This window comes from Lates calcarifer, linkage group LG20 (genome assembly GCF_001640805.2).
Source record: "Lates calcarifer isolate ASB-BC8 linkage group LG20, TLL_Latcal_v3, whole genome shotgun sequence".
NCBI classification, from domain to species: domain Eukaryota; kingdom Metazoa; phylum Chordata; class Actinopteri; family Centropomidae; genus Lates; species Lates calcarifer.
Window position 1 is genome coordinate 20,276,433 of NC_066852.1, and position 16,492 is coordinate 20,292,924.

Consider the following 16,492-nt stretch of genomic DNA (forward strand, 5'->3'; position numbering starts at 1 on the left):
AGTGTGATTTCATGAGGATAAACAGTTAAATAATCACACAAAAAAATCCTTGTCAAGAAATTCCACAGCATACTGTCTGTTTTTAAAATTCCATTCTCAGCTGTTTTCCTCTTGCTTGTAAGCTTTCATATCTCTGCCAAGTAATACTATTCTTTCTTCCTCCTTCTTGCTTTCGTCCTCTAATTGTCTCATATTCTTGACAATCGTTGCTTGCCTGAAGCCTGTATTCGCACCAACGCTACAATAATGAGTCACCACTGGCTCATCCAAGATTACCCTCTAATGTTAATGTTAAGAAAAATGAGAATCACCTGTACTGGTTGGGGAGTTGATCTCATGGCGGATGCTTCTCCCTGATAAGCTGGTGGACCTGCCAATCTCCCTCTGGGGTTCCAAAATGTCCCGGTACTTAGATACCATGAGAACTGAGATAAAGTAGACGACTGCCAGTGCCAGAAACTGAGCCTGCTTACTGTCATCCTACAGAAAACACATACAAATTTATTTAGTAAAAAACAAAACAAACTGTAAAAAAAAACATTCAAGCACTTTTTTTTACCCTCATATTTATAACCACACAAATACTGTATACACCAAAAATACACACACACACACACACACTTACCACATCTCTAAAAACCACAGCTCGGAGACGATTGATGTCTACATCCTGCAGGAGTCTGTCTGGATCCTGCTAAATATGGAAGACAGAATGTCAGCTGTGGTGCATCATACATATGCATGTCTCTGTGTCACATTTTAAGTGTTGTATGCATTTGATTCCTGTATGTGTATGCATGGGTGTGTGTGAGTGTGTGTGTGTGGTACCTTGCTGGTGGTGGAGGCACTGTGGAGACTGTCCTGTGACTTGCTGCTGGTTAAGGAGGACTTGCAGCTTCGTTCTCTCTGTCTCTGCCTGCACTCCAGGCAGTTCCTCACTGCCACACAGCACACTGATGGACAGGTAGGGAGGTAACACGTAAGTATCATATAGTTGGGGCTTTTACATTTCATATACATTTCTGTTTGGGGAAAAAGTGGAAGTGTGTATATATGATATAAGCCCTAAATGTGATATAAATCAAACATAAGTCACATATAGGGCTGCAACATAACCATCTGCTGCTTATTTCCTCAATTCATTGATTATTTGTTTGGTCTATAAAACACTAGAAATCAGTGAAAAATGCTCATCATAATATCCTGAAGCAAAGTGTAACATCATTAAATGACTTGTTTTGTCCAAAATGTTGCAAAACCCCCAAAATATTCAATTTAATACAATATAACAACTAAAAAAAGCTGTTTTTTTTCAAATATTTGGTATTTTTTGCTTGTAAATGGACTTCTTTGAAATATGAAACTGTCTATTCTCTTGTATGTAATAATACAACTTATATGAACATAACAGTCCAAGTTAGATTAAAGGATAGTTGAAAACTGGGAGAAATTTGGAATGACTGTAAGGACGCAAATTGCAATGCCATTTATTATTTTGTCTCCCTGTCAACAGTAGTGCCGAAACAAACAATTCATTGATTAATTAGTCATTAGACAGTAAATGAATCTATAAGCATTTGAAAATTCATTAATCAAGCAAAAATGCTTAGATTTACATCCTCATTGAAATTTTGCTGTACTTGGGTTTTGTCATGTTAGATGAAAACAGCAATGCAAAGACATCACCTCTGGGAAACTGTAATGGGCATTTTTTAATACTATTCCCTGATATTCTATAGATTAAATGATTGAAAATTGAACCCACAGGGCCATGAAGCTGTGTGTCAGTCTAACCCTTGAGTGAATAATTTTGGTCAAGATTGAATAAATGAAACTGGCACACACCCAGGCGGAGACATTGCCTCATCAGCCCTCCTGATGACATGTTCTTCTCTGCTTCGATCTCGCTGAAGTTGAGGGAGCTGGCAAACACCAACACGTCTACCATGGCCATGAGACGAGACAGGAAGGTGACCGCTGTCTCTGAGGACATGCCCTGTGTCGCCTCAATGTTCTCCAACTCCGTCTGGGAAAGGGAGGAAAAACACACACAGGCTTGCCAGTTATTCAGTGTAAAACTAGCATGTAAACACAATGAAGTGGATGCTCTCTCAGCGGTTTTAGAAAGGTGGTGAAATGCTAATAGTGTCCTCCTCTTTTTAAAGAATAGAATCCTTATGCAGCTGGGTCTTAATGCAAGCATGACCACAACAGTCATGGCTGGTTTTTACCAACAAACGAGAAACAAAATCTTGAGTGTCATGCTGGTTAAGTGAAATACATAGATATATGATGAAATCTGGCAACATGAGGTGTTCTACACGACACAGAGGAGGTACAGCCTGATGACACACAGGTAATGGCAACAGTGGGGTTGTGAAAGTAGCAGTGTGGCCTTTTAGCAGTAACAATAGCAGTGTAGAGACAGGCAAAGCTAATCTAGACCATTTTTCAGAATAAAAGTCCCCTTATGTTCACGCCAACCTAAGAATTTAATTACAAGATTTTCAGTGTTATCTACACTGAAAATAAATCTGAGGGCAGCATGGCACTGGTTAAAAACTCAAACCAAGTGTGTGGTTTGCTGTGTCTCTGCTTCAGTAAGCAGGATGTGCAGGGGCTGTGGAGAGTTGACAAAAGTGCAAGCATCTGGTGGCTCGTCAGCGCACAAGTGAGCACAGACATTCGGGGAGTGAGGGGGGATAACAGACACACAAGGTGAAAAACAGAAGGGCTTGGGTTGGTGCTCTTAGCTCTTCTGGTGATGGTGGGAGACTCAGGCTCTTTACGCACCTCTCCCCCTGCGCCTCCTCCCCCAGGAACAGGGGTCACCTCCTCTCCCTTTGACCCCCTCTGGGGTCTGGCTCCTCCTGCCTTCTTTAGTGTTGATACAAATGGGACAGGCTTAGCAGATGCAACCCCCAAGGACTTTTGGAAATCTCTCATGCTTTCTCTCATAAACTTTACTGTACTTCTGTTTTTACCTATAAATACATCTTCTCGCTCTAATTTCTCCGTATTATCAACCTACCTCCTGGCCTTTTGGTCTATTCTACCCCCCTTATTTGTATAATATTCTAAAAATGTTAGAATATTATATCTTTAAGAAGTACTGAGGCAGAGTGATCAATGCATACTCACAAAATATAAACAAACAGTATAAGGGGGGTACTGATTAGCAGCAAAGGAGCACAACGAATAGAAACACTATGGATGTCAGACAGGCAAGGGTTAGTGTCAGTCACAATGGTAAATAAACCAGAACAAAGTATTAGTAGAATAGAAAGAGAGGAAGAACCACAACTTACAGTGTTGGCACTACTCTTAGAACTCTGCACATGCAAAAACAGACAAAAACAGGGACAAAAAGGGACGAGAAAATACATAGAATACACGTAACACAGAGAGGAAAAGAAAAAAAGAAAGATGATTAAAATAAATAGATTAATTAAATATACTGTTAATTAAAAGGATTAGACCAGAGATCAAATCAAAGGTTAAAATACTGTGCCAGAAGTGTTAGATTGTTAAACATAGATACAGATGAGAGGAATGCAGGAAATGTTCTTGAAAGTTTGATTCATTTACTAAACTGAAATTTTGCAAGAATAAAATTCAACCTTTTAGGCTTAAGAAGTCAGTTTTGATCTATCATGACTTAATAGGTCAAAAAAAGGCAAGAAAAATTAAAAGACACAACAAATTCTTTAACCTATTAAATCATGCAAGATCAATGCTGCCCTGTGCATGAAGGCACTCAGGTTTAAGAGGTTCTCCAAAGTCTGTGTTTCAGCATCAACACCTGAGTTACAGGCCTGTGAAGCAGCTGTTGACCTGCAGTTCTACCTCCTACCACAGAGGGGCAGAGTGGAGCCACTTACAGAAGGGGAGGTGGCAGCAGACAGGAGAGGCAGGATGCCTCCACAGGCAATAATGATGTTGTCCACCATCTGAGAAATGAGGTGGATCGTGTTGTGGACGAAGATGATGTTCTCATTGCTGTTCACGAAATCCATCACTGACTTGGTGGAGTGGCTGAAATGCAAAATAAGAGTTGGACAGATGATACATGAATACACTCTGGACATAGAGACATCACTGGTATCACTTTGTTTCAGTTTAATCTAATTTTTGATACATGTGTGATCAATACAGATGCACTAAAAAAAAGTGAAAGTATTATGAGCTTATGGCATAAAAGATCCTGCAGTTAGACTAACATGTCTTCCAAACATCCTGACTCACCTCCTCCACACGTGCACGTCAGTTTCCAGGGCGAACAGCAGGTCAGTGAGCAACCGCTGGTGCATGGGAGACCACTTGAATTCTGGGATGCGGAACATAGTGGTGCGCGGGCCGGGGCTGAACTGCCGGCGCTGCTCCTCCGTCATAGGCATGCCTCTGAAACCCAGGTCGACGCGCAGGTCCCGCTCCAACTGCGCCGCAGTACGACCATGAAGGGCCTGCAACGGGGAGGGGTGAGGGTGGGGCAAAGATTCAGTCAGCCACCAGAGGGCTTTCAGTGCACCTCTTACTAGTTCAAATAGAAGACTTGGAACACATTCAGTTATGAAAATCAATTTCATTAGAGAAACCACAGAAAACTCTTATTCTGTGTTCACTGAGCTATCAGGGAAACTTTGTGTGTGGGCAGTTGCATGGCTTTTCTGCTGAGCATTTTATGCTAATCGACGCACACAGCCAATCACACTGGGGCAGCAGAGGCCCAAAGGCTGGACAGGAAGGTGTGTGGCTGATTGGTGGGGATCTCGGTGGGGATGACACTACTTTGCTTTATTTTCATTTCAATATCTTTTAATTATCACTTGCTACCTCAAAATTTGGATTTGGATTAAAAAGTAGAGGAAAATTTCACAATTAAAAGTATTTACAAACTCTTGTGCAGCACACAATTAGTCCAATTAGAGTTACCCGGCAACAAAATCAGACACATGTACAAACATATAAACACACCTGAGTGGTCGCAGTTGTTTGGATCTTTTTCGTGTCCTTGTCTTTCCCATCATCTGACCTCTCCGTATCAGAGGTAGTGCTGGCTGTGTCTCCACTGGTCTTGAGCCCCGCAGCCTCTCCCTCTGCCCCGGCTGCGCCCTCGCCCTCTTGGAAATCTGGTCTAGAGGCTCCCATCTGGGTTTGGCTCTCAGCCTCGGCGATGGAGCTGATGTCAGCAAGAGGGCTCTGGATCTTGAAGGGCCCGTCCTCTGGAAGTTCCCCAGAAGCGTGGCTCTGGGTCTGTAAATCAGAGCTGCAGCTAGTCATGTGGGCCAGCAGGCTGAGGTCATCACTGGCGCTGGTGGTGGTGTGAGCTGGGACTGGGCCGGATGGAGTGGGCTGGTCTGGACTCGGCAGAACAAGGGGGTCTGTGGCTGCCAGAGCTGGAAGCAGCTTTTCATCAACCTGGAAGAGACGAATGGGGTAATAAGAATTAGAACATGAACACATTAGGAAAGATTTGCAGCAATAACTTTTTTCTTCTGGGAAAGTAAAGAGAGTAAGAAGGATTTAAAGTAGTAGCGATAAAGCAGTGAATGGCGGTATTATATTCTAGGGTCAGCAGCGGAAGACAGGGCTCCACATGTAATATTTTAATTTATCAGTGACAATAATCATCATAGAACATTTTACCTTGCTAAAAAGAAATCCGTTGTTGCTTGGGACACTGTCCTTCTCATCGGCCAATGTGATGAGAGGACCCATGTTCCCATCATCCTCGAGGCTGACTCCTGAGAGACCCAGGCTTGGCCCAATCCCAACCCCTGAGCCTGGCGTGTCATCTTTAGGTGCCAGATTCCCATTCAGGTTCTGAACTACAGCGCAGTAAGCACTGTCCAGAAGAGAGTCCACCTCGACCAGAGGTCCGTTCTCCATCCCACCCCCACCTCCTCCACCTACACTTCCACCAAGGCCTTCTGGAGACAAGTCAAGGTCGTCCAGCTTCACCTCTGTGGCCTCCACTTTCTCTGCTTTAATGTCCACCAGCAGGTCGTGGACCTCCACCCTCACCCCTGGACCAGCGTTCTGCTCCCCCGGTGTCAGGGCTTCTCCATTGGGTCGCTTCACAGTGCCCTCCGCGAGGAGGTTGCGCGAGTCTCCTCCGGCCCCCTCGCTGTATTCAGCCTCGCTCTCTGGCGTCTGCGTCTGGGAGTTGTCGTCAATCTCCAGGTTGCCGTTGACAACAGGTGCAGGTGTAGCAGAGAGTCCGGAGATGGTGGACACAGAGCCTTTCTTCCCCTTCTTCATGTTTTCCTCCTCCTGACGCTGGTACTCTTCGTACATCTTAGCTAAGTATTCCTTATGGGCTTCGTAGGTCACCTGTGACAGATGGCACAGATATAACTGGTTATGTGATCAGAACACAAGCACCAACAATAGTTAACTTCCACATCAATAATGTCTCCATCAGGTAGTTCTCATAGGGCTCATAGATCATCTGTACCAAAGGCTGGGTGGATAAATCTGGGACAGTAGCCTAACAGGGCTATTAGACCATCATCCATAATGTTGCCTCACTTCTACACTGCCACAAGAAAATGGGTGAGTTAAATTTCCACTCCTGAACAGTGAAAAAAGAGGGTATCAGTTATTGAATATTTTATCTATGATGAATTATTCTGGGGCTTGGAGGTCACAGAACCAAGAATTACAATTAACAATAGTCAATATATACAAATCAATAGGTGTTTGTTTAGTCTTTATGATTGTTTCAGTTAAAATGTCAATACCTAAAAATTGTTATCATCAGTGCTGTGTTCATTATTGATGCAACACATTTTAGACAGAGTGGATAATGTTATGGAAAAGCAAATATTCCTTAGTGTTCTTCCCAAACCTTAGCCAGATTTTGGTATCTGTGTCAGTCATAGGACAACAATGATATATGAGTGCATGTTCATGAAAAAGAAAAGGGATAGCGACTCAAGGAAAAAGTCCCAAAAATCTGTGGAATTACAATCGGAAAATACTTTTGACACATTGTCAGGAAAATACTGCCTAAAAAATTGTATCCCGCCCTCACCTTGGAGTGTGCGATAGACAGGGTGTCAACCCAGACTCTCCACCCTCCCCATTCGTATTTGATGGCATGGTAGAGCAGGATCCGAAATATGTTGTACACCATCTCTGTTATTTTCTGCTCCTCTGGGTTCTTGGGGTTGATGTATCCGAGGGAGAACATCCAGTCCTGCCACACAGAGCACTGCAGCAGGCAGCTGGTGCACAACACAAACACCAAATGTGAGTGGGGCTGCAGCATGAGCTTAACATGAAAGAGGCAAATGACATGTAGTTGAATAAATGTGTGTCATTTATGAGCTCTTACCGCCGGTTTTCGCGGCTGTTACTGAAGAGTTTTATCATGTCGGAGAGAAAGAGTCTCCTGACTTCCATCAGCTCGGCGCTTGGAGTGGAGTTCTTCAGGAGGGTCGCCACTACCTTTAAAATCACTGGGTGGTAGGCAAAAATTGTGGGTAATGGGAAGAGGAAGGGGAGGGGGAAAGAGATGAGAGAGTAGGAGAAGCACATTTAGAAAAAGTATTTTGAATAAGAGGGAAAAATGCGAGGGACAGGAGAGCGTGAGGCAGATCAATAAGCAGGGGATGGCAGCAGTGTCGGCTTCTGAATTCAGGCTTTGTTGTTTGTTTACTTGCATTAAAACAACACTGCATTACTGGCAGACCAAAGAACACAGAGAGACAGAAAGATGCACACTAGTTTTTTTTTTTTTTTTGTTACTTACTGGGATTCTGGATCTTGACAGTGGAGTCAGGCTCAGGGTGGGGTTTGTGAACCACCTGAGTACAGACCTGCTCTGTCAGAATCTGCACGCAGAAGAGACAGACAGCAGTCAATTAAATGCCACGACAATCACTTGAATTCTGACGACTCAGAACAGACACAAAGGGCGTACATCGCTATAGTAATGCAGCGTGTGAAAGAGACGCTGCCAAACAATCACCTACCTCATACAGAGTGTTGTAGGTGGTGATAGAGACGGTGTTAGTGTGCATCATCAGCCTCTCCCCCAGCAGTGTGAACAGACTGTGTGTGTGCATGATCTCTACCTTCCTCCTGCAGGGAAACAAACACACACACACAGCCTGCCATTCATGAGAGAATTTACAACAGTTCAAAGTGACATTGATTGTCACTGGCCTGATGACAGTCGGATATTGGCAGGCGGCACCATGTGGCCCTGTCAGTTATGATGGGACCAAAGAAGACGAGAATTTAATACCAACAAGAGAAATAAACAAGAGGCATTAGCAGAACAGCAACCCTGCAGGAGTCTCTGAGGCAGAGCTCATATGGCTGTGATTTAGTAATTTTGACTGTTAACCTTGCCAGTGGGCGATAATTGAGTCTCTAAGAGGCTTTTAACTTGAGAGGCTCAGAAATCAGTGTTGACTAACTTTGATTGTTTTAAAAATTGAATTAAAGGAATAATGATCAAAGCTTCTGTATGTTCCTGACTTTAATAAGGAATGAGAAAAAAAGCCAAGTTTACACCGTATTTAATCTCCACTGTATATCAACGCAAATCCTTACAAATCATTTAACTGCTATAATTATGTTTTTTAAAAAGTCTTTAATCAGTTACTAATTTACTCTCTCTTAACAAGATAATTACATTTTACTTAAATTGTTAATTGTTTTTCACCCTTGTCTGTCTGAAAAAATTCAATTTAAAAAACAATATAACTGAGGGCATGCTGGCATGCCTTAACACAGAAATAAATGTATTATGTCCATGAATCCTGGTCATACATAATGAGATAGCACCATGACTGATCTTAAAAACACATTCACACTTACCCTTAAATTAAATGTCAAAGTAGCTATCAGATCTAGGATATTTATTCATCACATCTCGGAAGTAATGAGGAGATGTCAAATAGAGTTAACGAACTGCCAAATTAATGACCCTTTTTTCTTTTTGCTCACTAATACATAACAGCAGGAAAACCGACGGGTCATTGCAGAAGACAGCTGTTATGACAAGTATTTATGTGATTAAAATAAGTCATCTTCCATTCCTGAGCAGTTTGACTTTGAGTTGGCAGACTGTGCTCCAGAAACAGACCAATATAAATCTAATCCACGAGCTTATTTGTGGTCTTGGTGATGCTCTATTGATGCAGTTTAATGCAGTTTCACAACAACGGGCTGAATGCATAGGGTGTATATACTCTATGTACTGTTTATAAAGAAACAACAATTAAATGAAGAATGATCAAGGATTCAGTTTGTCAAGATTTCTAACAATTTATAGGATAACATCAAAAGAGACAATTTCAAAATAAAGTTGTTTATTAGACATGCCACTGACTCTCTGTATAACCCAGTATAATCTAAATTGGTTTTGGTCAATGGCTCTGAAAAACTGACTGCAGCTGAAATGTTTTAATTTTTCTTTTCAAGTTGATAATTCATCAGCTTATGAGTAAATCACATGAAAACAGGCTATGTTAAAGATTAAGCATTATGTAACAATGTTATGCAAATATACTTAAATGTATTTGGCTGTGTGCTTTTCTATATATCACTACATGAAGAGGCAGCCCTACAGGGTGTTTGGTTTGAGCAGATATTAAGTCGTTTGGGGACTGAAGGTGCAGGGCTCAGGTGCAGCATGGCAGCCTGCTCCTGTGGTTGTGCAGTAAGAGACGTGTATGTCACATGGGATGAATAAATCCCCCAGCATTCATTGCTACTCATCAAGGTTCCACCTCCCCGCCAGTGCACGCTGTCAAAATTATTATTCCGCCTGGATGTGATGATGAGGACATTATCTCCACGTAGGCTACACACACAAACAAACAGCCCTTCTAAGACTCACTGGAGACTGCACTGCTGTAGTTTTTCAGTTTTTACTGCAGTGTGTTGTCTCACTCTGAGACCTAAATGTGAGGCCTCTCGATCTCCCTATACTGATGCAGCATTTGTGTTTAGTGGTGACAGAATAAAAGATTTGCCTCTCTAAGAAAATCATCTGTGTTCCCTTATGTCAATGATTCACCAGCACACAAAAGGAGTATACCAGACAGAAAGCACAGAGACAAACAGGTTCTTACTTGTGACCAAGGTGTTTGAGGAAGTAGCCCAGGACTTTGAGGGCTTGGACGCGGATACTCTCGCTCTTCGAGGCCAGGAGTTTGCAGATCACCCTGAAACATGGGAAACACACAGCCACACCGGTTAAATGTCAGAGAAAGAATCATAGTACCTTACAAAAAATCCAGGAGCTTTTCTGTGTGTCTGACACAGCTGCCTGATACTCAGTAAACATCTCAGTGTTAACATGTGTGCTGCCTGAAGCATTTTCTTCAAAGGGGTGTCCTCAGAAGACATGAAAGTTAAAAAAAAAAACACACACAAGGAGAACACAATACAGCGTGCTAACTATCACTACAACAACAGAGGAGTTACCATAGCAACCAAAAACATCCATGTGTAGTTGTGCTTTTGGGGAAATACAAGCACAGTTAAGAGTCTGTCTTTGAAAAATCAGGCTGCTTGATTGAGGCTACCTTTGCACTGTATCAGTACTGATAATATAAACAATGGCTTAACTATACAGTAATGTGTATTATAGTTGCCAAAAACTGTACACAATAAAATCAGGGGCCAAAAATGTTATTATGTTATTGTAATATTTCATATTGTAAATTTCCCGATTGTGGGACTAATAAAGGATTATCTTATCTTATCTTATTATTATAAATCCATTAGGCCATTAGTCCTTGTTCAATAATAAACAACATATTAATTATAATAATAATAATACATTTTTCTATATCATAACTATATAACTAACACTAAACTGGATGTGTATTATTTCTGTTTTATGTATGTTGGTTATTTGTTGTTAAAAGTATATGAACAGCAAAGCTCTAACTATAGGATTAGAATCATATTGAAGAAAGAAGGATCTATTTTCATCTGGTGTTGCATCAGATGTGTATACTGCATGAGTGGGCAGCATTTACCTTATTCCATTTCTCTGATCAAATGCAGGGATCATGGATGCCGGGTGTTCAGACATAAGCGCCACCAACAGCTGGAGCACGTCGTGGATATTCTCATCCTTGCAGAGCGAAGAAAGCAGAGTTGAACAGGTGAACAAAGGCAGAAGAGGAAGCCCGACGGGAACGGATGAATAGAGGGTTAAGAGGACAAAGAGAGAGTTGTAGGGGTGGACTGCGGAGGAGCATGTGGCATTTCAGAGCAAGAATAGATATAATTGTTACAGAAGAGTACATTCTGTTCAGTCCATTGTTGCACCATTTTTCATGCTGTCACAGTGCTGAAGCTGACTCACACTCTCACTCGTTTAAGTGGACCATAACTCCAGCCCACAAATTATAATGCACATTTTGCCACCAGCTCCACTTAACTGCTCTCACTGTCTCTATGTCTCCCTCTTTTGCTCTCTCTCTCTCTCTCACTCTGTCTATTTTAACACACAAGTTAGTATTTACCTCATGCATGGTCAATAGGTAGTTGAGAATGCTCTGCAGCTCGTCCTCCTTCACGCCCCGGTCCTGTGAAAAACAAACACAGCATCTTTCACCAAAACATTCATGATCCTCAGTTGTTGTTGTTGTTGTTTTTTAAACATCCTGTTAACCTCACATTACTTCATTAATTCAGTTCTTGGTTGATGCATTTTAAACTTCACACACACACACACACACACACACACACACACACACATGTAAATGCAGGAGGAAGCACACACAAACACAAAAGCTACAGCGCTTCATTCAAGCTACTGAGCTATAATGCAATTCTCCACACACAATTGAGATTGAGCTAGGGGTGCCCATGAGGAAGAAAAACAACAAAAGGACGTAGTGGGAAAAAAAGTGATTTCTTGCAACTTAAACAATGCGATGAAGATAATCAGTTTCTCTCGCTGTACCTTTAGTATGAGTTGTTTGAGGAAGAGAAGCATGAAGGCTCTGAGAGAGATGATCTCCTTTTGGGATGGCCGCGGTCCATCTAGACAAACGCACATAAACAAAAGAATAATTTCCTGTTAAAAATCCTTTTTTATACAACGATAGTGATCAGCTAAATAAGTCTACAGTTCAGGATGAGTGAGCTCTACTGTTTACTGATATTAGGTTTTATTAGGCTTCCTGGAGAGCAGAGAAAAACATGTTAACACCAACACACACACACACACACACACACACACACACACACACTGAGATAGAACTGTGCACTGTAAATCACTGTCATTAACTCCAGAGGCAATTTGGCAATCTGGATATTTTATAGTTGTACTAATTTAACTGATTACAGCAAAGACATTGCAATTTGCAAACATGTGATTGATGGTCCAAATGATCCAAACCAAACAGGCAATGTAATCCAGCGAATCTGCTTTAAAGCTCTGGCACTCGATCAGTTCTGTGATAGGCTACAAAGACATAATCAAGCTAAAAACACAAAAGCATCTGACGCATGAAATGAGCAATTTCTCATGTGGGTATGATGCAATTGCCTCTTTCTAAAAGGTCTGACGTCTTTTGCCTTTTCTTGGAGCCTTTACCTCCATTTCGCTGCCTTTGGTAAATGCCACAGGCCTCCATTACCTTTACACATGTGCTTCAAGAGCCACAGAGATCCATCACGTTCATCATTTCGCCGTTTTCACTGTTGTGTTTGTTTGTTCTGACATTTGGCGGCGTTTAGCTCCAACAGAAGCTTCAGAAGTCCCTCCTGCCTCTGTGAAACTATGGCACTTTTAAAATGTTTCCAGAAGAAAAACTGACAACTCAGGTGTTGGCATTGCATTTTCATTGATGTAATTGTATTTCATTCATTTTTTAGGTGTTTAATGTGTAAGTCAGATACGCTAGAAGCCTATGCTGAATGATGAATTGGCTCAAAATGGCTGCCAAATAACTCACTAATGGAATATGGTGCCAAATAGTCTAAAAGATGCATTGATTCAGATCAAAGCAAGAATGATATAAGACCCACCCTTTCAAAATAAGGGCATTTGTCCTTTAATGCTCTCAGTGGCTGCTGCAGGCAGTTAAAGTTGACTTTGCCACTCATTCTCCATCTTCCTCCACTGCATCTACAGACGTCATTAACAAACACACACTCACTACGCAATGAAGCTCATAAGCTACCTGTTCTCATCAGCATTCAATGTACCCAACAGAGGTTTGTTAAGTTTATAAGGCAACAATAAACATTTATGATGTCCGGCTTGTGTGCATTTGCTGCCGCACACTTTGCTGTGTCAGGATGCCTGGAATCTGCCTTATTTTATGTGAGCTACAAAGAGAGAAGTACTGCGACTACAAACAGCTTTTATTGTAAGCTGAATAAAAATGCACCTCATCCTCTCAGAACATTTAAACTGATATCTGACCCATAGCTGCTTAGCCAGCGGAAGTAAGCTAAGGGAAACATAAAAGGCTGAGAGGTGTGAAAGGAAGAAGATTTGATGCTTCTCCCTTTGTCATGCTCTGCTGGCGCTGAATCATACGAGTGTGTACGTGTTTCAGTCTGTTCACCTGCTCTTCACAGAGCTAAAACATGACACTGAGGCGGCCCCCTGTGATCCATCATCGTTATCTGTCAACCTAGAATGTATTGGTGGAATGGTGACACTTGCCATCCATCATGGTTACGCAGCAGCTCTATGTCAAATGAGTTCACGCATGCACTGGGATGAATGTGTGCAAAAACCCTTTTAGGGGTCTTTAGTTAGCAGAGGATTTGAATAAATCTTATAATCATCTAAAGCGCTTCTCAGGGGCAACTTTAATTATCATCTTTTACTCTTTGAAATTAATTTTATCCAGTCATTGTGAAAACAAATGAGCAAAAAAGACAAAGCTGAGCAGTTTTTCTCTGCCAGATAATCATGACCTGTAAGGAGTCGATTTTCTTTAATGAACCTGCATGTTGTCTGTGTCTGTGCGTGTGAATGCATGTGTCCTTGCAACAACTACACACCCAATGTAGATTTTATCTAAAACTATAGTTTGTTAATCTGTATTCAGTGTGTGTGCTCAAGATTACTTGTGGATTCACAGCATATTTACACTCAAATTTAAGACTTGACAAATTTCATTATTTCAATACATTACAAGGTATAGAAAAGTAAAAATAAAAAAGAAAATGTATTACCTAGGTTAGCAGAATATAACTTTTTAGAAAAAGCGAAATAAATAAATAAAACTTAGGCGCATAAATATTTTGTCAGAACTTCTGCAGTACGTCATTATTAATTTGTTTCAGCTGCGTTCTTGTTTCACTCAATACAAGCCGTTTAATCAGTGTTTCTGCTGTATTATAATTTAGCTGCAGAGTTCAAAAGCAATGTACCAGACCGGTGCAAAAGGCCCGAGGTGTTTTCATTAGGCACAGTATTCCCTCTCCCTTTCTGTGATCCTGAAAGCAATTTTCAACCAACATCAAATGGAGTTACTTGTAAAATATGAAGAAAACTTGGAGAGGAACAATGTATTTCTAACCAGATTCAAAGCAGGTGCTGGATAAAAATACACTAATGAAAAAAATACTGGATGTCTGCAACTTGGATTCAACCTCATTACTTCAAACTGAGGCACAGTTAAATAAATTTTTATTCACAAAGCCCACTGCGTGTGTTTAAAACCTCTCTCTATTACTATGCAAATTAATTCCATCAATGCATGTCACACTTTTACTGTATAGTGAAGTACACACATCTGCAGACCTCCAAACCACAACCTGCACAACCTTTGGCTTTGAACGACCATTAGTACGCATCTGAGGCTAATTGCTGCTGTTATCAGTGGTGCTTTATGGGACTAAATCCCAGCAGTCAAACCGCAATATCGCCAAACAGAAAGGAAACCAGACAGCCACTTGATTAGAAATTCCAAAAGCTCCCTTGGATCTGCCAATCAAATCTGTCTGTTACCATGGCAACGTGGGATGCGTACTCATACTCAGCGGAGGGTCCCGGGCAAAAGAAGAGGTTGATTAAAGTGAAAGGCCTGCTCCGACCTCTCTGAAGCTCTGGTGTGTGGCAACAGTGGCTGCGTTAACGCTGTTCTCGGCTCTGTTACAAAGGCAGCGAAATCCAATCTGATCTGACGCTTGTTGTGTTTGGAATATTTTTTTTTCTTCAATTAATTGCAATTCTTTTTAAAATACAGATAAAACTTGCATTCAGAGAAAGCATGTGTTTGCATTTCAGTTGAAAATTCAGAAGATTTATACAGGCTTCACAGGCAACACTCTGTCACTCTTCTGAAGAAACATTGAATATTTAACAATTAGAAATTGAAAATTTAATTTGCAGTCTGCTTTTCTGCAGTGGTCTTTTTTGCTATAAAATACAAAGAAACATTTGCTCCAGGGAGCTGCTCAGCCTTGCTTATGAGCACCCAGCAACAAATGCATGTGTGTGTCTCTGTATAGCATAAATGACTGCCATTATCTCAAAGTTGAAATGATGATCAAGCAGCCATCTGGATTTTAAGCAGTTTAGCAAAGCTGTAATTATCTGACCTGACATTACATAAGGTGTTGCTGCAAATTTGCATACCCATTCAGGTCCATTATATATTCAGTTAGCTAATCGGGTCTCAGTGATTATTGACTTTAGGTCTTTTCTTTGTTTCAGCATTAACTGAAAACTGAAACTGATTTGGCCACTTTAAAACCTCTTCAGTGGCTCATCTTCTCACAAAATAATCAGTGCTCATAGGGATACTACATACAACTTAAAGCAATTCTAGCTATGGGTGTTGCAGAATTAAGATTAAGATGGAGTCAAGATGGAATAAAAAATTATTAGAAAGAAAGATTCCTCGAAAAAGGTGAACAAGGCTGATCATTTAAAGTACAATACAAAGTCACCCACTCTATAACAACTACTACACTGGAGGGGTAGAATTACAGCTTCTTATATTTTGCTGCTTTAGTGTATAATAGTGACTGTCAAAGATTTAGAGGAATTAATATATTATAACAAAATTCTATACAGACTATTCTAACAGCAATCAGGAAAGAAAGAAATCTGCAGAGAGGTGATGATTATTTCATAGATTCAGAAATAATGTAGATTTAGTATAAAGATATTACTCATGTTTGGCTTGTGTGGAGTTTAGATCCTCTTTAATACTATGGCATAATGTGAGGTGGCCAAGAAAATTCATATTTAAAAATGCAAAACTCGCACGCTCCATATATTAATCAATAAAAGCGTTTATTCAGTAATGTCTTCGTTTTAGAAAGGTCTGTTGCGTCTGTAAATTGCACTAATGGAGAGACACCGACTACCTTTCAGAGAGTTTGCTGATTTAATGAAATCCTTTATCCTTTAAGTTGAGTCAGTTCAAGTTTATTTGTATTGTCTGGTGTCTCACACAGTGTCTCAATAGGCTCTTTAGGCTCGTGTCAGCAGCACTCACCATCTAAGAGGAAAAGAAACTCTAGACAAGAATAAGTGAGT

General features: G+C 41.0%; 1 protein-coding gene across 9 annotated transcripts in view; it reads right to left on the reverse strand.

Annotated features, from left to right (window-relative positions):
- nbeaa (neurobeachin a) overlaps nucleotides 1-16,492 on the reverse strand; it is an 86,995-nt gene that overhangs the window by 22,171 nt on the left and 48,332 nt on the right. For 4 of the 9 annotated variants that reach the window (XM_051078454.1, XM_051078453.1, XM_051078452.1 and 1 more), the window contains exons 14-30: nucleotides 11,942-12,021; nucleotides 11,499-11,561; nucleotides 11,007-11,104; nucleotides 10,092-10,184; nucleotides 7,980-8,088; nucleotides 7,757-7,838; nucleotides 7,340-7,463; nucleotides 7,037-7,229; nucleotides 5,647-6,333; nucleotides 4,975-5,418; nucleotides 4,246-4,463; nucleotides 3,882-4,035; nucleotides 3,309-3,332; nucleotides 1,846-2,026; nucleotides 829-953; nucleotides 626-694; nucleotides 312-480 (exon numbers count right to left, since the gene is read on the reverse strand). In XM_051078454.1, coding sequence (XP_050934411.1) covers nucleotides 312-480; nucleotides 626-694; nucleotides 829-953; nucleotides 1,846-2,026; nucleotides 3,309-3,332; nucleotides 3,882-4,035; nucleotides 4,246-4,463; nucleotides 4,975-5,418; nucleotides 5,647-6,333; nucleotides 7,037-7,229; nucleotides 7,340-7,463; nucleotides 7,757-7,838; nucleotides 7,980-8,088; nucleotides 10,092-10,184; nucleotides 11,007-11,104; nucleotides 11,499-11,561; nucleotides 11,942-12,021 — 2,913 coding nt within the window. Of the gene's footprint in view, nucleotides 1-311; nucleotides 481-625; nucleotides 695-828; nucleotides 954-1,845; nucleotides 2,027-2,793; nucleotides 3,090-3,308; nucleotides 3,333-3,881; nucleotides 4,036-4,245; nucleotides 4,464-4,974; nucleotides 5,419-5,646; nucleotides 6,334-7,036; nucleotides 7,230-7,339; nucleotides 7,464-7,756; nucleotides 7,839-7,979; nucleotides 8,089-10,091; nucleotides 10,185-11,006; nucleotides 11,105-11,498; nucleotides 11,562-11,941; nucleotides 12,022-16,492 lie in introns of those variants that run through there. The other 5 variants (XM_018692034.2, XM_018692035.2, XM_018692033.2 and 2 more) reach the window with 3 other exon arrangements.